This window comes from Sylvia atricapilla, chromosome 9, assembly GCF_009819655.1.
Source record: "Sylvia atricapilla isolate bSylAtr1 chromosome 9, bSylAtr1.pri, whole genome shotgun sequence".
In the NCBI taxonomy this organism is placed as follows: Eukaryota; Metazoa; Chordata; class Aves; order Passeriformes; family Sylviidae; genus Sylvia; species Sylvia atricapilla.
This window is the reverse complement of record NC_089148.1, coordinates 1,909,685-1,937,313: the sequence shown is the minus strand read 5'-3', so window position 1 is coordinate 1,937,313 and position 27,629 is coordinate 1,909,685. Positions and strand designations below refer to the sequence as shown.

Here is a 27,629-nt window from a genome sequence, read left to right as displayed (position 1 = left end):
CCATGCCGGGCGGGGCGGCTCCTGCCGGCCGGGCTCAGCCCCTCGGGAGCCGGGGCCCGGCCGCCTCCGCGGGGTCCGGAATTCCCGCGGGGGAACCGGAATTCCGGGCGGAGGGCTGGCCTCCCGCTGCCGCAGGTGAGCCCGAGGCCTGGCGGGGTGCGGGGAGTGGAGGAGCCCGGCCGGGGTCTCTCCCGGAGCCGGCCCCACGCCGGGACCCCGGGGAATCGCGGGGCTCCCTCACGGGACGGCTCCCAGCTGGCATAGTGTCAACCACCGAGGAAAACCGGAGGGTCGTAGTGAGATATTAATTTTAAGGAATTAAGGACTTTAGTTAAACTAGATATTGCTGACGTAGACTTCCCTTTACATTTTGAAGAATAAAGGACTTTAGTTAAATTAGACATTGCTGACGTAGACTTCCCTTTTACTAACTAGACATTGTTGAGGTAAACTTCCCTTTTTTTTTTTTTTTTTTTTTTTTTTTTTAACATAAGCCGGATTTAAGGAACCGATATATCAGGAGACCTGTCAACTTAATCAATAGACTCCAAGAATACAATGTGATCATAAATCAGATAGTCTTGAGAAAACAGGATCCAGGTGTCACCAACACTAAAAGGTTAAAAAGTCAAAGCGAGGAAGACGCATCTTACTTCATCATTTTGAGACCCCACCCCATAAGAAGGACCACCGACCCATTTCAAAGAACAAACTACGCATGCTTAATTGCTTTTTGGCTAATTACCATACGAAGCGGGGAATGGGATGGACCAGAGTTATGAATATGCATTTGTGTTTTGGGTATTCAACGCTTTTGTACATAAAAAGACCCTGTGAGCATCTGTAAATTGCGGTGTGTATTTGGGAGCTATCCCTCACGCTGCCCGGCGTCGTAATAAACATACACTTTCTAACTTCAAACTGTTAGAGAGTCTTTGTCCCTCATAGTTGGATATTGGTATTAGATCAATATCCATATTTTTTTAACAAATCAGTAGAACGACAGTGGCTGTTGACGCCTATAATCGTTTCAGAAGTTACACTTTGGAGACATAGAGTCGTGTTGTCAAAGGAGAACCAGCAGCTGGAATAAATACAAAGAAATGCGAGGAAAATTCCTCTTTCCCCCACGCCAGGAATAGGGAATAGTTCCCAGTGTGTATGGAGGTACGCCATTCAAAGGCGAGTACGATGAGGGCATCATTCCACGGAGAAAAGATCCTTGTGAGTGGGCAAAACTGCGATAGGCAACGAGCCTCTTATAAATGAGAAGTCAATTAAAAATAACAGATTTTATTTAACAAATTAAAAAACAATTAAAAACAGTTTAAAAAAAAATTAAAAGCCACAATAAAATTGGACATCATCGATGGAATGCTGGGTGGGCAGAGTGACAGTAACAATGGTACCATCCAACCTCAGCCACACACCACCGGGGCTCGGCGGACAGTTTTTGTACAGTTTGTTAACCCTGAGGCTAAGTCCATTGAAAGTGCAAATATTCATGTATCTCTTTATTTCCAAGTGAGGTCTGAAAGGGGTTCCCGTAAGTATGAAAAGACGTTCATAGTCTTCCTGGATCTCATCTTTGGGGTGCTCATTTGATCATCCTCCGGATCCCCTATCGAGATTGATATCAGATATCAATCAGCCGTGAAGTGGAGGCCCATCCCTGATGAATGGGCCATCTCCAGTCCGGCCGTGTCATTTCTGTTGCAAATTTTGTGGTTTCGCGGCTTGCACCACAGGTCTTGGAATCTCCGAGATGCCGTGGAGTAGCTTTTAATAAACCAAATCTTTGATACACGAATTTATACATTACATTTACCACAAGCCGAAGAGCAAATTTCATTTAGCTTAATTATTTTATGAGTGTTGTATAAACCCTGCAGAACCTGCACCCCTGTAGCAGAAGGGAAAGCCAGCAGCTATGCGGCCAGCAGCCGGGTGTCACCGGGCTCTGGTGGCCGCTGTCGGCTGAGCTCCAGCCGGGAGGCGCGGCCAGCCCAGCGCCACCTCCTGAGCCCAGCGCCACCTCCTGTCCCCGGGTCTCCTCCTGCCCCCGGGGCTCCTCCTGTCCCTGGGGCTCCTCCTGTCCCCGGGTCTCCTCCTGCCCCCGGGTCTCCTCCTGCCCCCGGGGCTCCTCCTGTCCCCGGGGCCGCTCCTGTCCCCGAGTCTCCTCCTGTCCCGGGTCTCCTCCTGTCCCCGAGTCTCCTCCTGTCCCCGAGTCTCCTGTCCCCGGGGCTCCTCCTGTCCCCGGGTCTCCTCCTGTCCCCGGGGCCGCTCCTGTCCCCGAGTCTCCTCCTGTCCCCGGGTCTCCTCCTGTCCCCGAGTCTCCTCCTGTCCCCGGGCTCCTCCTGTCCCCGAGTCTCCTCCTGTCCCCGGGTCTCCTCCTGTCCCCGAGTCTCCTCCTGTCCCCGGGCTCCTCCTGTCCCCGAGTCTCCTCCTGTCCCCGGGTCTCCTCCTGTCCCCGGGCTCCTCCTGTCCCCGAGTCTCCTCCTGTCCCCGGGTCTCCTCCTGTCCCCGGGCTCCTCCTGTCCCGGGGCTCCTCCTGTCCCGAGTCTCCTCCTGTCCCGGGTCTCCTCCTGTCTCCGGGGCTCCTCCTGTCCCGGGGCTCCTCCTGTCCCCGGGATTCCTCCTGTCCCGAGTCTCCTCCTGTCCCGGGGCTCCTCCTGTCCCCGGGGCCGCTCCTGCAGCGACAGCCCCGCCGCGCTCCGGCCCCAGCCTGCCCCCGGGAGAAGCTGCAGCGAAGTTCTGGCAGGATGTGCCGTGCCAAGAGTCAGTCACTGGCCTTTACTGCAGTGCTTCTCAGCTGCCTAGGAATGGTGAGTGCGGCTGAATTGCTGTAAAACTACTTTTAACGATGATACCGTGTTCTTCGGAAAAGTAAACCGTAAGTTAGGGTAGAGCGCTATCAGGCATCCGCTTCCACGTTGGTATTTCGTTAATATCACAGCGTTGCGCTGTTTACATATGACTGAAAAATACTTTTAAAGTGTGTCAACACCTGCAAACGGGATTAATAGGCAGGTTCAGAGGAGGAAATGTAGAAGCAGTACAATCTGCATACCTGTACCAAATCTCATTGGTTGTGTATTCTTTCCGTGCTTAAAGAATCTGAGCAAATAACATCATATCAGTAAAATGTATTAATAAACATAGTATTTTTAGGTTGCTGTTACTAACACTCTTAGATTTTTAATTTTCAAAATAAAATGTCACATTGTTTTTCTAATTTTGTTGCATCTTCCTTTTCAGATATTATCAGCAAATACAGGTAAATATTCGAAATGGTATTTTGGTTTTGCCTGCCTATTTTTGAATGTGTCTGAAGAGAACACCCACTTGTAATTTTTAATAAAATATTCTCTAAGTTCTAGCAGCTTTATGAACAAAAATTGTTTTCATGTTTGATTCAGGCTTAAAAAATTACATTGATGTCTTTATAAATTTTAGATCTCTTTTTTGAGGAGTCAGAATTCTGTTGGACACTCCCGCAGATATTCACTCGTGCCTGAATACTAGTGTATTAAACAAAACAAAAAAAACCCTCTTTCACACTCCCTCAAAAAACAACAAGAACACCACCAAGATAAAAACCACGCCAGAAGAACAATCTCCTATGCACAGATAGATATTTCCAATATTTTGGAATTTAATACACAGCTACTCAACTAAGCATTGACATCTGCTCTTGCTCCCAAGCACTTTCTTATCAGTTATAGTCAGACACCCTCTTTTGCTCCATTTGTAAAAATGGTCCCAGATATTCTGTCTGACCATGCCTGTGGAACATTTGCAGATGAGTCTTTCACAACCATGGAGCAAAATACTGCATCATATATTTTTTTAGTTTGTTTTAAAATATTGTCTTTGGTAACAAGTCATAAAAATTTCTATGCAGGAAACCCTTACCCAGGTCTAAGTCTTGCCTAACAGCCAAGTAGAGATTATATAGCACAGGGATGTTAGCACTTACCCAAGCAGCTGTGTATTACACTTGTTCAGGTCTCCCAAATGCCACATGAGCTGCCTTGCTATGAATGAGTTTACATCGAGGTACCTACTTCATCCCGGATACTTCTGTGTTCCTTTTCTTAATTTAATGTGTGATGTACCTTCGTTTTATCTTTTTTCTCTTCTAGTGAGTGCTTTGCAGCCTTGCAATATGTGTAATTGTTTATAAATGCTGATTTTAGTGTGGAAATCTTGATTTCTGAACATAAATTACTCATGGTTAAGAAATACGCTGCATAGTTAGTTTTGTGTCTGCAGTACACAAGAGCTCTTTCTGAATGGCAAAGCATAACACCAAAGCATTGTTAAAATATTTGATCGGTCATGTTATTGAATACCTAAGTGTATCTGCTTTGAGCAAGGGGTTATGTGAGTTCCCCTGATCCCTTCCAGACTAGATTATTGTGTGTTGCTTTGAAATAGAAATGCCTAAGGTTCAGCATCCTATTTCAGACTGCTTTGTGTAAACATGCACTTCTTCTTTGTATATATTGCTTTATATATTGCTTTAGTTGGTAATATAGTTAATTTGTTTTAAAGGAGAACCTCTCAGTGCAACCTAGGTTAAATAATGGTGTTATAGTAGTGACTTACTCTATTTTAAAAATAGGGTATTTTTATGGAAAGATGAAATTTGGTCTAGAATATCGTAAGACTCTGTATTTTGTTGATGTTCACTGAAAGTCCATTTAACTTAAATTTTAGTCATTCATAGAAAGTGTAGACTATTTGTGCTGCATTTTGTAATTTTGAAAAGTTCAGAGCACAGACCGTTTCACAGGACTGTGTTTTCCAACCTCAGTGTCTCTGTCATTATTTCCATTTTAGCTCCAGATACACCTGTTATTGACCAAGCTTATTCAAAACTTAGCAACAGCATCACAGTGGAATGGAGAGCAGTACCTGGGGCCACTAATTACATGCTGACTGCACAAGATGGAGATTCCTTCATTGAAACTATAGTAAAAAACTCTCCAGGCACAGTGATGGGACTGAAGCCTGCCACCTTGTACCGAGTATCTGTCAGGTCTATGAATTCAGGAGGAAAAAGCCAGCCGTCACCTTTCAGAAAAGTAAAAACAGGTGGACTTTCAAAATCTTATTTCAAAGTCTGTAATGTTATTATGACATAAAGCATTCATGCGTGTACCTGTCCTGAATTATTATAATCTTTATTTTAAATTGTACTGATCACATTCTTCTTGTAGTTTTTGAGGACTAGAATTCAGCCATCTGACTTAAAGACCAGGACAAAAGTCTGAATTAATGGTTTACTTTATGATGGTACAGTAAGTTAAAAGTTCAGTTGGGAGTTTCACTAGAATTTGTGTGAATATATGTATTTTACTTTAACAAAAGGCATAACTTGAAGGAATAGAAGACAAGAAGAAACAACCAAAAATATAAAATAGTAAGACAATGTGAAACTTAGAGGACAGGAAATGCAATATCTTCTTGGTGATTTTCATTCTTCAACACATGCAGCCCTTCACACTTTCTGTACAGCTTTTGTTCATTTCACAGAATGTGCAATACAATAATTGATGCACCAAATCCCTTTCCACATTTGTTCTGTTGGTCTTGCATTAATTTATTCTGATTTTGTTGTCACTGAATTTGTCTCTCAGGATTTTTAGTGACTGTTTTTTCTGTATATTCATTTCAAATTTGGTCTTTTCAAACTGTACTTCTGAAAAACCAAAAGCATAATTTTGTTTTTTTCTCAACAGTCCTGGCTGCTCCAATCCTGTCTGTTCATTCTCTGAGCTGTGACTCCATTGCAGTGAGCTGGAAAGCTGTGCCTCTGGCAGCTGGATTCTCTGTGTCACTCATGAGATCAGATGGTTTGGGCAGAATGTTAAAGCAGAACACCACCAATACCTCCTTGATATTTACCAATCTAGATCCAGGAGCTCTATATACTATCAAGGCTTATGCCTGGAATGCCAATGGGATGCCTGGAGATGATTTCACATATAACCAAAGAACAAGTAAGAAATTTTCTTTTCTTTTCTGAAGACAAGTCAGCATTCCAAAAACAACACAGCAACAATATACCAGAAAGTATTTAGGTGTATGTGTGATTGTATTATGTTTTTCAAGGATACATTAAGTAAATTTTCAGATGATATTTAAGCCCCATCTCAAAGTTTATGAAGGCTCAGATGGCATGGCTATGTTTAGTGGACATTACTGAGGCAAAGATACCATTTACTCTCACTGAAGCTGTACTTAGGACAGGTCTGGATAAGGGTTACACAATATCAGGTTGAGGGTTTTGATGGTTTTTCTAATTGTGAGAAGCAAGTATTCAAATAAGCAGGGAGTTTCAGCAGTGGTCATCTAGAACTATTTCTTTTTAAAAATGTCATTTTAACACAAATGAGGGTAAGGTTTGCACCCAAGAAATGCATTTAGTTTGCAAGTTGTGAAAGAGATCATGTCTGTAGGCCATAATCTAAATCATATTCATGTGTTCCAAATTGCTATACCATAGGTCCTAATGCACCAGCGGATGTTAAAGTATCTTTCAATAGTGGTGCTTTAAGAGCTGCTGTCTCTTGGATGCCAACAGAAGGAGCTCTAACTTACAGTGTCACAGTCTCCAGTGGACTCCTGAAGCTGAGGTGTAACACATCTTCTGCCTCCTGCACGGTGCCATCCCTCCAGTGCAGCTCTGAATATTATGTGTCTGTCACAGCATACAATGATGCTGGAGCCAGTGAACCTACTGATGCAGTAAGCTTAAAAACTAGTATGTGTCACTGATTCTTATGTAGCTAATGGCACTCTTAACATCTGCTTCTCTCATTTCAAATGTAAATGGGTCCACTGCCATTCACAGGTGATTCTCAAAGAGTTCTGCTTTTGACCTTTGTTCATGAATTGTGCCATATACTTTTCTATTGCAGGTGTAAGAGCCTAAACATGCTTCATCTTTCTGTGACAAAAACTTGCAGTGGTGGAACAAATTTGTGAGGAAATGGCATTAAGGACTGCCTCTGAGCATAGAGCTGTTCTGGGCCATGTCCAGTTGTTAGCTATAAAGGGAGTCAACATAAGCACATTCAGCCAAAGTAATACCACTAGACTAAATCAAGAAACCATCAACCATGTTCAGGAAAAGAGCTTGCTCAGTTCAGCTACAGCACCACTGCCATGTCAGAGATTGTTGTTTCCTGACCTGGTAGATGAACTGCCCATGTAATCAAAATCGAAGTAATTTATTTTTATTATATGCTACTTGAAATACACAACATTATTTACTTAGTCATTTGATGTAACCTGCCTCGTTTTGACTTTTGATAGGAGTTAGGAGATCAATCATGTGAGCAGCTTTGTCGTACATCCAACAGGATGAGAGAGGCTTATGCAAGAGACAGCTATTAAGCTATGGGCTGTAATCTCAGCCAACACTGTTTCAGCTAGATCATGTATATTCAAATAGCAGCAAGCTGCACTTTACTGAAGTAGAAAGAAAGTAAATGTTATTTAAACAAAAGCCATGGAGTTTGCAGTTTAATGTGGCATTTTGGAAAGCCAACAGAAAGGAAACCTAAACAAAGGATAGTTCTACTCAGACACAGACAGTAAATTTTATACAAAAATATATAGGGTTTTCACATATAGAGGCTTTTGGATGCCAAATGCTGTTCATGCCAGTATTCCAATTATCATCCAAACCTACTATTTGTGAGCACAGACTGTGCCGGTTCCTTTGGAAATATTGGCTGGCATTACTGTTTTTGTTCAGGGGGCTCCTTAAGCAGATGTTTCTGTAAAACATGATGGTAGCATCTATTTTGTTCTGTAAAAATCATACCCACTTTTCACGTAAATACAAGCAGCAACCTCTGTAAAGGCAGCTAAGTTATTGTTTTCTTGATCAAGACAGAGCAACTATTCAAGCTGAGTAGAATAATTCTATATATCCCTGATTTTCCTTTATTCAACTTCAAGAAAGGAAAAAAATGTATTGAGTTTTCTTTTTTCTTTTTTTCTTTTTTTTTTCAGTTCCTTGTGCACCAGTGAACATATCGATTGAGGAGGATGAACCTGGTCACTTGCTGGTGTCATGGTCTAGTGTCACACTGGGTCATTATTACATGGTTTTTGTGAAGAGTGATGATGGCTTGGAAGTGCACTGCAACACATCATACACTCAGTGCCATTTCCAGTCAGACTGTGGTTTCACTTATTTCATTAGTGTCTTTGCATATAACAAGGCAGGGCAGAGTCCTTTAGGTGATGTGTTCAATTACACTACTGGTAAGTAGACACCTATTCTCGCAAATTCATTTGGATCTTTTAACTGTATTTATGGTAGAGCTGTTTGGACGTTTTTATGGGAAGATAATGACTGAAACTTCTGTTTTTATTCAGGTTTTGGGTATAACATACAAAGGTTGGCAGAGAAAAAGAAACAGTTCACATTGCAATTAAACTTGATTTGCATAGTCAAGTGCAACGACATGCATACAAACTTGAAAAGAGTTTAACAATTCACAATCATCAGGCAAGGACATATGAATAACACAGAGACCCGGTGTAACAGTTGAACTCTAGTCCTTTCCGGGTTTTCTTTTTATGCTTTACCTCAGGAGGAGTGTACCAAAGTCTTCAACTTCCTCATAGGGAGTTGTCATACTTGGAAAATGAAAAAAGCAGTAAGTTCAATGGGACATTGAGAACATTGTTACTTAACCTCTAGACCTTTAAAATTTTAAACCAAGGGTATACATAATTCATAATTGCTCCTGTGTCTGACCTAAACACTAGTATATTCTCTATCGATTCGGAAGGAGCGGTACTGCATTAATTGAAGAAGTAAATCTGCGATTCATTAGGCTGTTTGCCCAGTATTGGTCACCTTTGGAGAGGACACGAAGCACGTAGATCAATGAAGCACCAGTTTTCTTATTTGCACCAGTTTCCCAGTCCCATTCGGGTTTCCCTGTCTGCCTTTTCTGCTCGCAGCTCCTTGTTGCCCCAGTGACCTGAGGGCCGTGTTCACGTCGAGCGACACGGTGCGGGTCACCTGGGCTGCGGTGCGGGGCGCTGACCTGTACGAGACGCGGGCGGCGGGCGGCGGCGGCGTGCTGCTGTGCCGGGACACGGCCACAGCCTGCACGCTGTCGGCCCTGCAGTGCAGCACCGCCTACAGCATCACCGTGCTCTCCTTCAGCGAGGCCCGCGGCGGCAGCGCCCCGTGTGCGCCTCGGGACGTGGCAACAGGTACTGCCATCGCTCATTTTCCTTGCGCTGAAGAAATCGTTATTGTACGCCACAGGGATTTGTGGGTGAAAAACATTACTGGAGTGCTAAGTTACTGTTGAACTGTTTCACTAAGTTTACTGATTAACAGTTTTAGAAAACCCAAACTCCAGCAACTCCAAAACTGAAAGTCCGTAAGAATACACTGTAAGAAGGGAACTTACATCAAATTTGTATTGAAAGCTTCTGATAGCTCCAGTATTTTGAAAATCAGAATTACAATTTATACACAAAATCCTTACATTGTCTGTTCTGTCACAACTTCTAATTTCTCACCAGGAGTAAAGCATATTAAGATCATACACTTTTCCAAAGTAATTTGTCAGTTCTAACTAGAATTTAATATTCGCCTGTAACTTATACAGTATGCATAAACAGTCTGCTTAAATACTATTAATATGAAATATTTCAGCTCCCTGCAGCCCTGAAATTAAAAATATCTCAAAGGAGGGTCTATCTATAATAAATGTGCAGTGGCAACCTAACAATGAAGAAGCTACATATGTTGTCACTGCCAGAGGAGAGGCTGGACTTTGGCACTGCACAAGCACCAGGAATTCCTGTACCCTAATGGATCTTCCCTGTGGATCTGCTTTCTCTGTAAGTGCTATAGCAAGATCACCAGCAGGACAGAGCTTCCCAAGCTACAGTATTCCTTTAGAGACAGGTATGGGGAATTGTATATAGTTATATACTATATAAAACATACTTAGTAGCATAATATTAAAATAGTTCTATGACTCTATGGTTTTGGCTATTTTTTTATTTACAGTATGTGCACATTGTACTGTGTATTGCTGGATGCCCTTTTCTGTAAACCTGTCTGTCTGTGTGACAAGGAAGGGCAGTTGCCTCAGACTGAGAGGCCTTAATGCAACCAATTATCTTCTGGCACAGCTAACTAAAATGTAATAACATAAGCCACTAATGTAATGCATAACTTCCTTGTCAGCATTTTGATATTTAGTATAACCAGGAGAGGCAATGCCCATGTCAACAAATAAGCAGTGTAAAGAACAAATTAAAGCACATCCTACCCACTATTCCTGCTATTGATTTGCTAACAGGTTTTGTCCTCTACCACCTCTCTAGACAATCCCCAGGCCCAGCAGAGAGATTAATATACACCAGAATCTATTTTCAACAGTTCAGACAGTTTGTCTGCAGTCATTTTACATTGTAGAGGAAGACACTTGAAACAGAGACAGAGATGGCAGAGATAACATGATTTGAGGGGTAGAGACAGACCCTGCTTAATTGAACTACAGATGTATTCTGATACTCTGATGAAAAATCTTTGTAATTTTTAGAATCTTGGTGAACAGTCATTTTATAGTAATTCCAGAGTTCTAATCCACAGTTAAGAGACAAATTGGTCTTAAACTGACATTGTGTTTATTAGAGGCTTGCCAGCAGTCAACTATTTTTCAGCATGCCTGAGAAGTATGCACTTCTTCATTCCTTTACTCTTCATCGTGTACTATTCTTCTACCTGCAAGCCTCCAGATACCTTTCATTTTCCAGGTTCAAACCAGAAACAGCTTCTCTGTTTTCTGCTCTCTTTCAGCTCCTTGTTGCCCCAATGACCTGACACTAACTCAAGTGACACAGTCGGTAACCAATATCAGCTGGTCTGTTGGGAGGGGTGCACAGACATACGTAACAACACTGGAGTCTCCAAAAGGACAGGCAAAGTGTCACACACTTCAGACCTACTGTCTCCTGGGCTGTATCACATGTGGCACCAACTACACAGTGTCTCTGAGAGCCATTAGTGAGACGGGTTTGACGTCCAGCTGCACCTATCAGGGATATTCTTCCAGTACGTCAAGTGTACATGCAATTGGGAAGAAAAACACTCAATAGACAATGTACCTTGTGTGGTGATCCTCTCACAGAAATAGCACAACTGAAATTCAACACACACCTAATACACCTGCAGTTCCCTCTTTAAATAAATGCACTTCAGATTATTTTAATATAATCAAGACCTGTTCTTATGACAGCCATCAGTTGGCTATTTAACTAAGTTCTAATAATACTGCTCCAGAAACAGTTTTTTAATTTAAATTATGCTATGGCATAATTAAAGACCTCAAAAGGATTCTGGGCATTCTAAGGTAGATCTTATATCAGGTGGGAGCAACAATACTCCAGCATGTAAAACAGTGACTGAATTCCAGCTCCATAAAATGACTCTAATAAAACTGTTCTCTCCTAGTTCAGTTTAAGAATTATTTTGGCTTTGTGAAATAATTTTCTCCTTGAAATGCTGGTAATCATAGTAATCTGGTTTAAACTGCACTCTAGAAATTTATAACACATTGTGAGTTCACAAAATTTGCTCATTAATGTTTCTTTCTTAGGTGCTTGCTGCCCTTCTGGAGTGAAGCTCTATAGACTCAGCAACAATGGCATCAGGGTGTTCTGGCGAGCTTCTGGTGAAACAATCAACTACAAAGCTGATTTACATGGCTCAAAGGGCAATTTCAGCTGTACCCCCAGCTCGGGTCTGAATCACTGTGATATCACCAAGATACCTTGTGGAGATGTCTACACTGTGGTGGTATCTCCAGTCACTGACAAGGGGCCAAAGCTCACTTTATTTTCTTCATTTTGTCCTAAGAAAATATATTCAGGTAGAATTTAAATTTCTTTGAATTTTTTTTTTTTTTTTTTTTTTTTGTCCATGCATGCTAGACAGCTAAAAGGTAATCCAAAGTTATGCAGGTAAAGGTGGCATGGAATAGAACTTTTCTGCTCTAGTATTGACTGCAGAGCAAACTTTATGAGTGCAGTCTTGCAATACCTGTGATGGGAACTCCACAGCAGCATTTTGGGTGTGGGCACACTTATTTACACAGGTGCCTCTTAACAGGATCACCCATATCCTGGTGAATACAGAAGAGTTAATGTTCAGTTGGGAGGTCAGGAATGGTTAGAATATAGAAGCAAATAAATGAGCTTTTTTTTAATGTATTTTTTAAATAACCAAAACAGTTAACTGCAATTAATCACTCCTAATCACATTATTTAAGTTAAAATTGTTTAAAAGGGAAGAAATGACCTAGCCTTTCCCAAGGCATGGATTGAATCCATTATAAAACTACTGCTATCTGATGGGATTGCATAGTAGTATAGATGGACTACATACTGCAGATGAATGCTATTTCCCAGCTTACAACCTGAGACCTAACACTTGTACTGCTGTTTCATGTCATTTCAGTCACCTGTTCTGGAAGCTCTGTTGGAATGGGTAAGAACAGTACATTCATTAAAATTAATGAAGTTTACAGAATATTTTTAAATAATCTTCAAATAAGATGCATATCGATTTCATAGTCAAGGCTTCTGGTAGTGTTATGCAGGTTTATCTCATCCCCTCCCCCATCTTATAATGTATAATTAAAAAAAAACACCAACAAAACCTTACCTATATTGTGGCCTGCATACTATCTTGCATGGTCACAACACTTCCAACTCATTTGATAGCACATAATAAAAGGCAGGTTTATCTTCTATAGCCTTCCCACATCCCATTACAAATGAAGCTAGGTGGCACTTTGCTATTTTCAAAAAGGTGAAAAAAACGTTGCTTACCTCAATCTATTCTACCTTTTCTCTGGGTGTCAGCAGGGTAGTGCTTTCTTTGCCTATGTCAACTGCTAGAAACAACTTCAAAAGCAGCCACAGAAACAAAAATTTCTCAGGACAGTTGTTTTTCCATAACTGAAATTTTCTTAATTTCCAAATTCTTTTGTAGTTATTTATAGAGGAAAGAGCAATGCAAAGCACATCTAGATGAAACTCGAATTCAGATAAGGAGGTAAGTTACAAGAATCACAATTCATATTAGAAAGTATGAATCCAACTTTTCCTGTTGATTAAATCTTTGACATTGGAGGGAAACACTTCACAGTCCTGTGTATCATAAGTGGTTTATTAAAATCCATCATATTTACCTCTGAAATCTCGTTTATTGCTACTCGCACTACTAATTTGTCCTCTCCTCCATTTATAACAACCTTCTTTCACTTCGTTAAGCCTTCACTTCACTATGCTATAGTTCCCCAGAAAAACCCTTAAAATCCAAACAGATAAAAATATTCTTCAGCACTCATTTACTTTCTCCTGGTGTTCTGGATTGTCTTTTGCTCCTGTCTCAGAGGGATGGCAAGAAATGACTGCTGACATTTTCCCCCTAAGGCTGATCTCCTTTTTGCTGCTGTTCACCTACTGCTATCCTGGATATTAATATTGTTCATAACACCATTCTCCCTAAATGTTATTTTCAGTCTCTTTTCCCTGAAGCTAGAAAGACACATCTGTGCTTAACTGCAACATTCACAGCTGCTTGAGGACCGAGAGCAGGAAGGCTGAACACCTCATGGTAGCAGACCTAACCTAGGCAGGACTTCTCTCAGACTCCACAGTGGTTACTTTTTCAGCCGACTTTGAAAGCAAAGTTTAAGGTCAATGGTTCTACAAACACGTGTAGTCTCACACAGTCTTCGGAAAGCTCATGTGTACAAAGGTATCCCAAGACTACAGGGTTTTTAGCACTATTTCCAGCTTATAAAACCCGACACTATTCATTGTGGAAATTGCTTTTCTTTAGAGAACACATTAGGTGTTAGGTATCTCAGCCAATGCTTCTAATCACTTGGGCACAATCTCATGGCAATCTCATGCTTCAGTAAATTGCTTATAGATGCCCAAAAATTATATGCTGCTTCTTAAAACATTATCTGCATTTTGTCATGATCAAACAAGTCTTTCTTTAGGAAACATTATTTAAAACTGCTCTGCATTAGTTAATACAAAGTTGGTTTTATTTCTCACTTAATTAAAAAATATTAACTGCCTTATTCCTTGAGGGTTCTATTTCAGTATTTCTTCTTTCCAGACATCACTGCCATTGTCACCACAGCATAGGTGTTTAACTGGGTTTTCAGAGCTCTAAAGCAACTGGTTTCTTTTGGAACCAAATTCAAGCCCCAAACTGCTGCTTTTCACCAAAGCAATTCTGGTAATTCCATGCTCTTATAGTAGCTCTGATGTACTTTAAGCCATTCTAAACTGTTGGAGTGTACGTTTACTTAATTCTCCCTGGCACACAGACCTTAACACCCCAATTACACACTACAAAGAACAATGCTGTAGTACTATTTTCATCAGCTCCTCTCCCTTTTGTCTCTGAGAAGAAGTGTAATTGTATCAGATTGTATTACCTGTATGTCTGCTAGGGAAAAAAAAAAAAAGCGAAAAGCTGAAAAGGAGTCAGGATTTCAAGAAAAAAAACACGTTGATTCAGTTCTAAAAAAAGTGGGCAGCAGATGTGTACAATTAGCAAAACAGGGAGGAAGAGCAACACAATGGAACTGAGCCAGATACCTCCTACTATGGCCTCAAGGTGTTGTTATTCAGGCATTATACATTGTCTAGTAACAATTGTCTTATAGTCAACACTACTGATATGTGAAATGGCACTGGCATTCACTGAGCTGATTAAAAAAATTGGTCAGGATCGGTTGCAGGCTCTCTCCAGACTGAGGTAAACACACTTCTATGGGTCATGCTGACTTCAGATCACAGGGACAATCAGGCATCTGTTTTTATAGATGCTGTTTCTGTAGCATTTACTGGTACAAAGTTCTAGACTTTTTGCTCTGAAGCAAAAATAAACCCAAGAAATAAAATTCTCAACCAACCAGCCAAAATCCTACCAAAAACCCCCAAGCAACCCAACCCCTCTTGAAAGAAGACTTGAGAACCAAGAAAATTCCTGTTGAAGGCTTGGAGGTAGGCAGCATATGGCTATGCTAAAATGGATGCTTTCAGAGCAATATCTGTGAAATCATGTGGACTAACAAATTAGGTGATTAAAACCACCTCAGTTATTTCACAGCAGATGACTTCATGAATGCTTAATAAAATGTTTAAATTCAATGCATAACAGTAAAGATGTATTAGTTGGAATTACACAAATATGAACACTTGCTGAAAAAAATTAAGTATTATTTAAAATAGACATTGTTTTTAATTGCATCTGGCACGGAAGTAATAGCTCAAAACTTAGGTTTTCAATCCACTGAAGGAACTGGCAAAAATCTACCTTTCAGGTGATTTCAGACATGACCCAAGTTTACTGAGATTTAGTGTTCTACCACATCTAACTCTTGCTGGTGGAGAGTAAAAAAGGTAAAATGACAACCTCGTTGCCAAACATCAAGAGTGGCACTTAAATGCTGTTTTACCAGCTTAATAGCTGGTGGTCATCCATACCTAAAGCTGCACGTGCTTCACATGCAAAGGGCTCAGACATGTAAAGCCAGCAGAATTTATCCAACTCCTTCTAGTTCCTCTAAAGAGGGAAACTTGTATGCTGTAGGAGGCTGTTAATATTACTATTCCAGTACTTAGGATTGGAGCCACAGGAAATTTCCAAGACAGATGAGGCTTCACAAGGATAACTATCCCAGATAGGCTTTTATGGAAATGTGGGATACAATGGAAATTTCAGGTTCATAGTGCTTAGGTCATGGTCATTTACCCTGAGAAATGAAGAGCGAGTGAACAGACTGTGAGAAACAACAGCTCTGCAACCACAGCTCTTCCAGCTGAAACTGGCAGAAATTTTCTTTTAATACCCCCGAGATGAATGTTCAGTGCAGCTGTACTGCACTGTAACAACCCCACCACAGTGGGCAGCACTGGCACCTCCACTAGCTCACCCCTGCTCATCAGAGCTGCTTGCACAGCCCTGCACTTCCTTCTGCTTTTTAAGGAAGGGCACGTGAACTAAAATGGCATCAGAAAGACAAAAACGAATTAACAGACCCTGGATACAAACCGAAGAGCTGTATGACAGTAAATCTCAAGGATAGTTTCAGACAGGTGTCTTGGTTCAAGTAATTTTTGCTTGGTTGGCAGTGAATATTGTGCTGTCCATTACACTGCTAAGTACATAACATTGATCATATTAAATTCAGAGGTCAAAAAGGATTACTTATAAAATAGGAAAATGAAACACAGTCCTGAAATTACTGCACTTGTAAAAGATACTGGAATGGGCCAGTCTTTGCACAAGCTGTATCAAAATGTTCACTGTCTTCTTGTAGTGAGACAGTGCTTGTCCATGTTCAGGGCCAAGATTGTCTCTCAAGTACCTGCATTTTTTCCTGCAAATAAACCATTCTTTCACTGTATTGCCCAACAGCCTCAGAAGAAGAGGAAGAGCCCTGAAGAAACAACTGGTAATCAGTAATCCATTTTCCCTGACAAAACACTGGTTCTACAGCCTCTCTGCCCAAGAACATATTTGTTTCAGAAACTGAAGGTTAAGAACAAGGCCAAAAGAAGCCCTCTAGACACAAACAAGATAAATTAAAGTTGTCCTCACTGCTTGGACAGAATCTATGCAATCCCTTGCCAGACTGCAGAGACAGTTCTAATAATCTACTAGATAGGATTTTTCTTTTCTTCTCCAATCTTAAATGAAAGCTCAGTGTTTTAGTTTTATGCTGCAAGGGAATGGATTTGTTGAAGCTTAAGTTTTGTTTCAAGCTCAGATTTAAAAGCGGGTGACACAAATATAAATGTAACAGACAACAACATCAGTAGTAAAAAATGTTGACTACTAAGGATCATGGTGATAAAGGAAAGACTATTAAAGTTCAGCAAACAGAAAGAGTAGGGAGAAAGAAAAAGTTTGCTTCTTGGAATCCTGTGGAATTAAGCATACTGTCAGAAGTCAAGACACTTTTCCCTGGATGTTTAAAACAAAATATGCCTAAATGACCTGCATCACAAAGAAGCAAAAAAAGGCACAAATACTTTATTTTTACCCTCAGGTTACTTCACAACTGATTCCCACTTCATATTCTTCCTATCTTGGGGCTGTGGCATTTGTTTGCTACATCTTCGTTGTAAGTTACTTATTACATAAAATCCCTTATTCATACGAAGTGTCACTGGATCTGAAAATAAAATGTGGAGGAACTGAAGTACTCTTAAACTGGCAATGAACATGCAGGGAAAAGCTGACACTCAATACAAAGGAATTAATTGAGAGTTTATTCCAGATGGTTCTCCTCACTTAGTATACAAGTCATCAGAATAATCTATGAAATAGACTTGGACTTTAATGATATGATCTTTTTCTATAATGCATTTTGGTTTTTGCTTCTAAGAACGTGTTTAAAAAAAAAATCTGCCAGATGAAATGTTCAGCACAAACTGTGATCTTTACTATTTGTAGAAAATATGAATTAAAAAAGGACACTATCAGTTAATTCTTATTTTAAATGTTTACACTTATAAAAATGCTTTGGAAGCTTGAAACTGAAATCCTTTGTAATATTTTTCTTCTTCCTACCTCCCTCTTCCCATCTTAAATGCCTTTATTAGCCCAGGATTATCATAAATGACAGAGTGCACCTGCTTAAAAACATTAAAGGACCAAAAAAAAAAAAAATGGAAGCTTACATGGATTTTCTTCAAACAAATAAAATGCATAGATGGCTACGGTACTCATCTGTCAACCTTTACAGTGTCCGCTTGAGGTAGCCTTTCTACAGAATTACTAAACAAGCCCCAACATAATCTAAATCCTTGCATCAAGACCACTATCTCTGAAAGTCCACTCAATTTAACACCACTGGTGATCAACATAATACATTTTAAAAGCTTTGGACAAAACAGCAGGTACAGTGGACATAAATGGTAGTTCTAAATCTGCAGCCCTCAATGTACATTGTACGCACATAAATATCTCAGCTATAATACACATTCCAGATCCATCCCTAAAAGCCATACCATTATGGAAAGCACAGCCATGCTAACTTCAGGATACAAACCATAATTCCACGTCTACAAAAGGAAAGTATAATTAGTGGCAGTTTATTGCCTCATACAAATTTAACCAACATGGCAACCATGCCGAAGGAATTAAAACATTTTCAGGACATATGTACAGACTGTACATTTCAGAAACATCTGAACAATAAAAATGCAAGAACAATCTCCGCATTACAAATTAAACTAAACAAATGGTTCGAAACCGTCAATGCATTGAATGGGTTTACAAAGGCACTTCCCTACCCAAAATAGGAAATGACAATCTGCAGCCTAGAGGGAGGTTGGAGAAGAGTGCTCATCAACTACTGCACAATCTCAACTTTAAGAAAAAATAAGCAGGATTTAATCAAACATTTATAGGATTCAATGTGATCCACTTCTGAAAGAATTCACACAGTCTCATCTTTGTTTTTCTGTTGCTTTTCTTGGCTCTCTCGTTCTGTACTTTGGCTCCTTCGACGATCGTGTTTGTCAGAATGGTCCTTGCTATCACTGTGATCATGTCTGTGGGAACGTTCTTTGCTTCTGCTACGCTTCCTAGATTTTTCTTTGCTGGGACTCTGATCTCGTTTTCTGGACTTCTCAACACTATCTGTTCTTCCTCTGCTTCTGCTTCTACTCCGTTTATTTGACTTCTCTTTATTTTCATTTTTATGTTTACTTGATTTTTCTTTGCTCCTGCTTCTGCTGCGCTTACCTGTGTTCCTGCTTCGGCTCCTACTCCTATGCTTTCTTTCCCGGCTTCGACTTCTACTGTGCTTTCTCTCTTTTTTGGAATCCCTCTTGTCGTCGCGGTGTTTCTTCTCGTCTTTGTCGTCCTTGTGTCTTCTCTCCTCTGTGTCACCCTTACTTTTCCTTTCTTTCGACCTCTCTCTAGATCGATCTTTTTCTCTCTCACTACCTCTTTCCTTATCGTAATCTCTATCTTTTTTCCGACTCCGCTCATTTTCTTTCTCTCGCTCCCTCTCCCTGTCTCTTCTATCTCCTTTCCTGTCACGACTTCGACTCCGGCTCCTGTATCTGTCCCTGCTTCTGCTCCGCCTCCGTTCCAGTGAGCGGTCGGTGCTTCGAGATCTCCGTCTTTCTTTTTCTCTCTCCTTTGCTTCCCGTTCCAATCTCTGCCGTTCTCGTTCTCTTTCTAGTTCTCTATCAAAACTAGATGATCCATGGCCTTCCCGATGGTGACTTCTGCTTCTGGATCTTCTGGGAGACCTCCTTGGAGTGATGGATCTTGGTCTTGGAGACCTTTTAAAACAGAAGACATTCTTTATGAAACACCTCCTTCAATAGTTAAGAGATACTCTCTCCAATTTATACTTTACATACAGAGTCTGTATTTAATCTAAAATACCAAATATCATTTGATTATTTTAATCCACTAGCATCCATAAACTCTTATAGCCCTTAAAACCTATTTCAATGAAAAGACAACGTGTTGCTGGTAATAAGTGGTTCAATATCGAACTTTCAACATTCATTTTTAAAATAATGTTTATGTGACCTTGAACGTCTACGTTCTGCATGCCGGTCTATTTCTTCCATCCCCTCCTTTCCATCTTTCTTGATTTTTCTAGGTCTGCTTTTAATTTGCTGGTCAATGGCTTTCTGGACTGGCACAGGAATTCTTGGAAACAACGTGGAAAACCATTCCAGCTTAGTGAGGAAGGAACGAAGCATCTCCCCTATGGTCATAACGCAACCCCCACCTGCCTTCACATCCAGGTCCTGTAAAATACAAGCAAAAAATATCCTGATGGTCAAAAATATTCTTTACTGATTAAAAAAAAAATGCTGCTACATTACTGTCCTATTGAAGTCTCATGATTATGAAAGTTTACTTGTCTCATATTCTAACACATTTCCTTAGAGAAATTCAAACTCTGCACTCTTTGGATTTGGCAGAATGTTACAGATAGGGAATGGGACTTAATATATATGCATGCAGGCACATTCTAATCCTGCAGCCATCTGGATGGTAAGGGACTGTCGAAGAGGAGATTAATGCAAAATCCCCTTACACGGTCTGGTTATATGGTATGATCTTGCATTGTATTTAAATGCCACAAAGTTGAGAAGTCCTCTGAAACTACATTTAATGCTCCATTTTGTGGATGTTCAACTGTGTACCATCATACCCAACCCTGTGGCCTAAATCATTTATGAACTACATCATTGCCTATCTAAAAATGATCATAGAAAAACCTCTAGTACAAAATGGCATCCTAACAGAATTGGAAGCAATAGCAAACCAACTGCCATGAAGCAGTGAGGTTTCTAATTTAGAAATATGTAAAAAAAGAAATAAATGAACAAATAATTGGAAACGCATAATCCATGATGACCATTGTCTCTGAAAAGGGTCATTACCGCATGAAGGCCTTCTTGCTATGCCCTCTCACAGCTCAGGACATGTTAGTCAGCTATTGTCAGTCCCAAACCTATAGTGCAAGCACACAAGGAAAGTGAGATTTGTTATCTAAACAGGAAGAGAAAATCTGAACGTAAAACTGCTTGCACTCACACACATTTAAGTGTTCAGATATACAGTTTTTCCAAATATAATCGCTGCAGAGATCTAAAGAAGAAAAAGAGGAGTTAAACGTAGCACCTGGAGAGTACGTACAGTTAAACAAAATAAACATAAGAAGCATTTTGAAAAGTAACTCTGTGTCCTGGGAAGGTTTTCACAGCAGCATGACAAAAGATGAACTGCTTCCACATATTTATGAACTGGAGGGGAAAAAAAAATCCTGTAGGTTTAAATAATTCCATATATAAAAATTTGCTTCATCCTACTGAGTTTGACCAGGACTGGCAAGAAACTTCAGCAGCCCCAAGCAGTTTTTCTACATAACACAAAGTTACTGATAGCAGCTGGGAAAGAAACACTAATTCCAAAAATATAGTGGGAGATTTTAAACAACAAGAAATAAACACATCTTGATACCCGGTACCAGCAAGAACTGAAATGTATAAACTAAAAGAAGTGCTTTGAATACTGAACCATTCAAGACCTGCAAAATGCATTGTTACTTGTGACTGCTTTACTGTCCTTGGAATTGACTTTGTGGGACCCTGAGAATGAAGCCATCCCAATCCTTCTCATAAATTACCCTCCAACGTTGCAGAGAATTCATATTAGCTCACCCCACCTGGGGGAGAAGAACATTACAGTGATTCAACAAGAGTCCAGTTTGGTTTCATTTTTGTTAGAAGTCTACTACAGCATGAGTTTACCTGAAATTACCAGCTGTTTCCTTTGCTCAGTGTTTTTGATACTCAGCATGAAAGAAGCCATTTAAAATAAATACACTGCATTGCAGTTAGACACAGGTATAATAAACATTATTTTTAGTACCAGTATTTGGACATCATTTGCAACTACAACATTTAAAATTTCTTCAATTAGGTGCCTACTGTCACACTGAAGATGGCAAGTGATGCTTCCTATTCTAGTCTCAAATTTAGGATGTAATTTAAAACCTGCTCAATAAATAAAAATTGCAGCAGTATGTAGCAGACTGTGTATTCAACTTCACAGCACAAGAAACCTCACCCAAGCAGTAAATCAGGACTAGGATACTAAAGGTATTCTCCTATCTGACTGCATAATAATGCAACCTCTTTACGGAATTTCTTCACTGAATTTCTTCAGCAATTTATGTCTTTATCTGCCCCATTAACAAAGACATCAAGATTCCAGAAATAATGCCACCTTATGCAGTAATCAGGCTTTTTGCTTCTCTCTGAAGAAATCCTGGCTTTAGTTGTTCCAGGACATTAATAACAACCACAAAGATTTCTGGCAGTATTTTCCAAGGTGAATGTTGGTTTCTACCATATAGTTCCCACTCTTTTATGTAAGCATCAATTATCCTATCCCAGTAATACATAGATAACACAAATTTAGCACTCTCATAATTTCCTACACCTTACCTAAAAGTAACTGATTTAAAAAAACACACAGAAGACACACATTCACACAGCCTGCTGTCTGCATTCTGATTCAGCACACCTGTTCCACATGGCTTTGTAAATCTGACACAGTAACATCCTAACCAAGGGAAAAATCTGTTAGATCGTAAAAATCTAAGAGAAATCATCCAGGTCCCAGCTCAAACTTGTTTCCTGCACTAATTAATGTACATAATGTAAACAAGAACATAACATTCTAACTACAGAAAACCCTATCAAGCAATGTTTAAGCCTAAAGTAATAACATGAAAAGAAACAAAAGAAAACAAATTATTACCCTCGCCGACATACCTCTTCATCATCAAGAAAGGATTCAAACCAGTCCCATAGATCTGTAGGTGGCTGTGTGTACCTTCAAGCACAAAAACAATGTAAAATTTTAATACAGCTTTCTGCATATTCCATCAGTCATTATTTGATGATAAGGATGCTTACCTAATATACATAAATCCAAGAGCCCTAATATATGGGGAGTCTGTATGAGTGATAAGACCCATCACTTGCTTACGAGTGAGCTTCAGTGTAAATAATTTGTAGAGCAGGCAAAAAGCAGTAGACACAATTCCTCCAGTTCCAACACCACGCACCTTTCAAAAGCAGAAAGTTAGGTGAGGATGCAGGAAGTCGCAAAGACATCGCCCCAAACCTACAAAAGAGTATCAGAACTAACGCAGGATAAAATCTAAATCTACAAACAAAGCTATGTGGAAAAAGTAACCCCACTTACATCCACAGCTTTGGAAGCGAGAAGAATGTATCTACTCTTTGTAATAAATATTTTATATCTAGAGACTGAGCCAACAAACAAGGTCATTTTATCTACGCTTTGGAAAGTTATTTACCAGACAGAAAAATTTAAGAAGGCACGTACTTCTACTTACCCCTCCACACATCCCTGTCTGGCCTGCTGTTTTTCTGCTGCCCTTTTCCCATGGTTCAACATGTGTGACCTGAAAGAGTGAGGTGGGGGACAGGAGGAAAGAAATAAAATTACCATTACAACCTCCATAATGTTAGGTGACTACACAAGTCCAATTCAACAACTGATATCCTAAACCAATCTTAAAAAACTGTCTTCTAGCAAATTCAAGATCAAGTCTGCTTTGTCATTAAAGCAAAGCACTTGGCTTTTAAAATTATCATATTAAGAAATTAGAGCCAAAATCTTGCAGGAAATTTTAAAACAAATCCCATAATCCCAAAGGAAATATCCATGCTTATTCTATATTCCATGTACTTTCAAATACTTTATGACTAAACCCCATCACTACTATTTCCTTGGGTGATTAAACAACTGTCTTTATTTAAACCTTACAAGTTTAGTGATAACTGCTGATGACAACTACAAAAGTCCAAATAGACAGTTTCATATTCCTAGGTCTTATTTCTGAAGTGAACTTAACTAGAGATTTATCACTTGCTATTAGGACAAAAGAAATATGTTTATCAAGCGCAGGATTTGAACATAAAGTCAATGCTTTTTCCCTTAGACTGCAGTGATGTTCTTAGATAAAATGTACCAACAAATAAAATTTACCCAAGACAAATTTTGTGATATACATTTAAGGATGAGTGCACAAACAATTACTCAACACCATTCCTAAAACTTGACAGTAAGAGTCATAAACAAGCTCGGAACCACGTAACTGCCTATGCCACATTTGAAATTCTGAAATTCAGAGAAGCAATATCTGGCTCAATAAACAAGTATATTTCCTAAACGCATCAACTTAAAATATATGTCAAAGACAAAAAAGATTACAATGGTGCTACCCTGGATTGGGAGTAAGAGTTCATGCTGTACAGTATTTCACAAATTAATATTCCTTAACAATACATGAAAGAAAACCAATTATGTACACAATCACATGAAATCAGAGATACACTAACAGCACAAATTGCTCAACGGTTTTGGGGTTTTTACAGTCGCTGCCTTTGCCAAACAGGAAATATGAGAGATGCCAATACTGTAGAATTCAAAATCCACTATGACTTCCTGTACTGTTAGCATGAGAAGTTCCCAAATACTACATAAATAATACTGCATATCCTGGTTATACAGTATTGCCTCTCACAGGAAATGGAAAGTATTTTTTACTCAAAGGATCAACTATAACACTATCATAAATGCTAGTCTTCAACTTTTTTACAGTCAATGTAAACACGCTGGCTTTGACAGGTAACAACTAAAACAAACAACAAAACCCTGAAAATAACACCACCTTCAAAAAAGAGTATTTCAAGTTTTGATCCCACAGAGACTGATGCGTATGCTTTACTTGCTGTAAATACACAGACGAAATGAAGCTGAGGACATGCACACGGTGTTAGGGCCAGGGATAAAGAAAGAGGAAGCCCTGCACTTTCAGATACAGAACTGAAACAGCTGAATGAATTAATTCAAATATATGGACACAACCCATATTTTCAAAGATGGTCCTTATCACTAGCTGCCTGTGTGACTTACACCCTTCCTGATAATCCAGCACCCAGCAGTCTAAAATTTTCTAGAAGAGCCACTTGTTTGTTAGACAGACAAATACACTTGAAAATACAGCTGCTATGACAGGCACCACGCTCATTAAAAAAAAAAAAAAAACAACAAACAACAACAACTAACAAAAAACCCCCCACAGTAATTATTCAGGAATCTTAAAACATGAAGGAAATTCAAATCTTCTTAATATCAATGAAGCAGCTTAACCATCAGGTTATCCTCTCCCTCACAGCCATTACTCATGAGTGAGTAAGGGGCTGAGTTTTCTCTTTATTTAGCATGCACTTTTGAGTCACTAACTCTCAAGTACACTAAACAAATCAGATCAATATACAGATTTTTTAATGGCATGTCAAAAGTCTTCCCAAATTTAAGATAAAACCACTTTTGGAATGAAACAGCAGATCAAGTAAATGAACTATTTAACTTACTGCTGCTGAGCTCTATCAGTACGAAGATGACAAATCACAGGAAACACTTTTTAGTGCATCTGAAGGGGTTCACTTTAAAAATAGAATAAGCTCTCAAATTTTCTGGAAATATGTTTCTTTCATCATTTTTTCAGCTCTAAAAATCAATGGCATAAGTACAGTCTGCTCCCTTCTATTCAGATAGTCGTGAGTCTCTCACACATGCAGCATGTAGTAAATTAACTGGAGAGATGCTGCCGACAACACACGTCGCACTAAGCATTAGGAGAAATAATCAGCTCCAAATGACTGAGCACAGGCAGAGAAATGCTATCTTTATGTGAAAAAACAATACCATAAATAAGCGAAAACCGCCAAAAATCTCCAAATACTGTGGTGGAGTTATTTTTCAGAGTTACAGCGCATTAAGTAACTTCATACGGCTTGGATAAACGAAACAAAAAAAGCTACCTTTGCTTTTTATTTTATTTATTTTAAATATACGGAAACCTACCAGCTGACACAATAACATTATCGACCAAAATTAATTCACATGAAAAAATATGCCATTAACGACCAAAACACAGGTGACTAATTGAACTAAGCTTGAATTAACTAAATTTTGGTCTCGTTATCAGAACAAAGAAAGCGGCTGCGTTGATTAGCATTAATTATGCATACCTCTACCTGGGAGAGGGGCTTGATGGAAGCCTCGGTGCAAAACTGATTCAATCCTGCTAACAAAACAAGAACCGAGACATAGGTTCCCTGATGCAGATCATCCACCTCCCCAGCACATCCTACCTAAGGCCGGGAGAAGCAGTAAAACGAAGTGGCTAAGCCGTAAGCTGAGTTAGGGAGGCGGGCACGCTCACCCAGAGCGGAGGACGGTCGGCACACACCGGGGTCGGCACCAGGCGGTGTGCGCGGCCCCGGAGCTCGGCGCCCTCCCCGCTCTGTGCGCCTGAAGGCGCGGCCCTCAGACGGCCATTTCGCCCCCAGCGCCCCGGCTTCGCGCTGCCCTCTTCAAACCCCATCTGCGGCTCCGCGATTCCAAATCCGACGCGGAACACCTCTCCTTGGTGAGGCAGAAAAGGCAGGGCCTTGGATTCCCCCAGCTCAGCACCGCAACCGATATTTACTCCCATCCCTCACCGCAAGATAAGGGGCGAAAAGGAGCGGGCCGCAACCAAACCGGGCCCGGCGCCAGCGCGGCCCACGGGCTCACCTTGAAATAGATCTCGTCCACCACTTCGTGGTAGGTCTTGAGCTCGTAGAGCTGCACCTTGAAGTAGGGCGACGAGAGGATGTTGGTGAGGATCATGGGGTTCAGGTTCATGGTCTTTTCGTTGCCCCACAGCGGCAGCACGTTGCCCTGCTTGCCCGAGGCCGCCGGCTTGGGGCCCCCGCTCTGCAGCGGCTGCTGCACGGGCGGGCCGGCGCCGGGCGGGTGCTGGGCCGCCTGCTGCCCCTGGCAGTTGGCCACCGCGGGGCTGTTGTTGGCCATGGCGGGTCGGCGCTGCGGCGGGCGGGCCGCGCACACGGAGCGGGGCCGGCGGGCGCTGCCTCAGCCCCGACAAGATGGCGGCCGGGGAAGTGACGGCGGCGCCTTCCGGGGCCGCGTCACCGAGCCGCGGGGAGCGGCGGGGAAAGGGCGGGCGGGGAAAGGGAGCGGCGGGGAAAGGGCGGGCGGGCCGCGGGGAGCGCCGGGGCCTCGGCGGGGAAAGGGCGGGCGGGCCGCGGGGAGCGGCGGGGAAAGGGAGCGGCGGGGAAAGGGCGGGCGGGCCGCGGGGAGCGCCGGGGCCTCGGCGGGGAAAGGGCGGGCGGGCTCCGGGGCCTCGGCTCGACTCCTCCCGCTACCGGCCCGGCCGCTGCCCGCCTCAGCCTCGCGAGTGCCCGGGAGGTGGGACAGCACCGCCACGGAGCGAGCGGACTCTGCGGCCCCAAGGGGGGCAGCTGCCGACACCGTCACACGGAGTTCAGGCGATTCAGCAAAGTTCAAGCCTGGTCCCCTCGGTGCCTTGTGTTTGGTAATGAGGCCACGGCACAGCTGGCACTGGCCGCTTCTGCCTGCACAGCAGTGGAGAAGCAAAGAAGTCATAGAATGACTTGGGTTGGACAGGAGCCTTGAAGACCATCTATCTAGTTCAATCCCCCTGCCATGGGCAGGAACGCCTTCCTTTAGACCAGGCTGCTTCAAGCCCCATCCAACCCGCACTTCAGGGGATGGGGCATCCACAGCTTCCCTGCTGGGGAAGGCAGAGTTGTTCGGTGTCTGGAGCCCCGGAGGGCTCAGCCTGTTCACGCCAGTGCCGGGTACGAGGCGCACTGCCCGGACACCACCTGGCCTCTGAGCGGCTTCTGAGAAACCCGTCAGACACCCAGGAAACAATAACTGCTCCCCGCTGCTCAACTCCAGCTCAGAAGCCATTTCTGAAACTTGTACTTCTACCTACAGACTTGGAACAAACAATTAAACGGCTAAGAGAGAATCACTGTCTACATATAATTACTAACAGAAAAGAGAAAATCCTCTGGTTTTGCCCGCAAAAGAAAAAAACAAACAAACAAAAAACCCACACAAACAAACAAAAAAT

At 41.4% G+C, this 27,629-nt stretch overlaps 2 protein-coding genes across 2 annotated transcripts; one reads left to right on the top strand and one right to left on the bottom strand.

Moving 5' to 3' along the window:
• The first annotated feature begins 2 nt into the window (after positions 1 to 2).
• FNDC7 (fibronectin type III domain containing 7) lies at positions 3 to 13,112 on the top strand. The gene is made up of 13 exons (XM_066325525.1): positions 3 to 296; positions 1,893 to 2,825; positions 3,259 to 3,277; positions 4,846 to 5,100; positions 5,748 to 6,008; positions 6,515 to 6,772; positions 8,032 to 8,286; positions 8,995 to 9,252; positions 9,704 to 9,958; positions 10,859 to 11,113; positions 11,658 to 11,930; positions 12,518 to 12,547; positions 13,055 to 13,112. The coding sequence occupies exons 1-13, from the start codon at positions 3 to 5 to the stop codon at positions 13,090 to 13,092; spliced, it is 3,384 nt and encodes a 1,127-aa protein (XP_066181622.1). The 3' UTR covers positions 13,093 to 13,112.
• Positions 13,113 to 18,176: 5,064 nt separating this feature from the next.
• PRPF38B (pre-mRNA processing factor 38B) lies at positions 18,177 to 26,559 on the bottom strand. The gene is made up of 6 exons (XM_066324588.1): positions 26,261 to 26,559; positions 23,007 to 23,075; positions 22,561 to 22,712; positions 22,417 to 22,477; positions 19,652 to 19,875; positions 18,177 to 19,395 (listed from the first exon to the last, which is right to left on the bottom strand). Exons 1-6 carry the CDS (start codon positions 26,537 to 26,539, stop codon positions 18,540 to 18,542), a joined length of 1,641 nt encoding a protein of 546 aa, XP_066180685.1. The 5' UTR covers positions 26,540 to 26,559; the 3' UTR covers positions 18,177 to 18,539.
• Between the last annotated feature and the right edge of the window lie 1,070 nt (positions 26,560 to 27,629).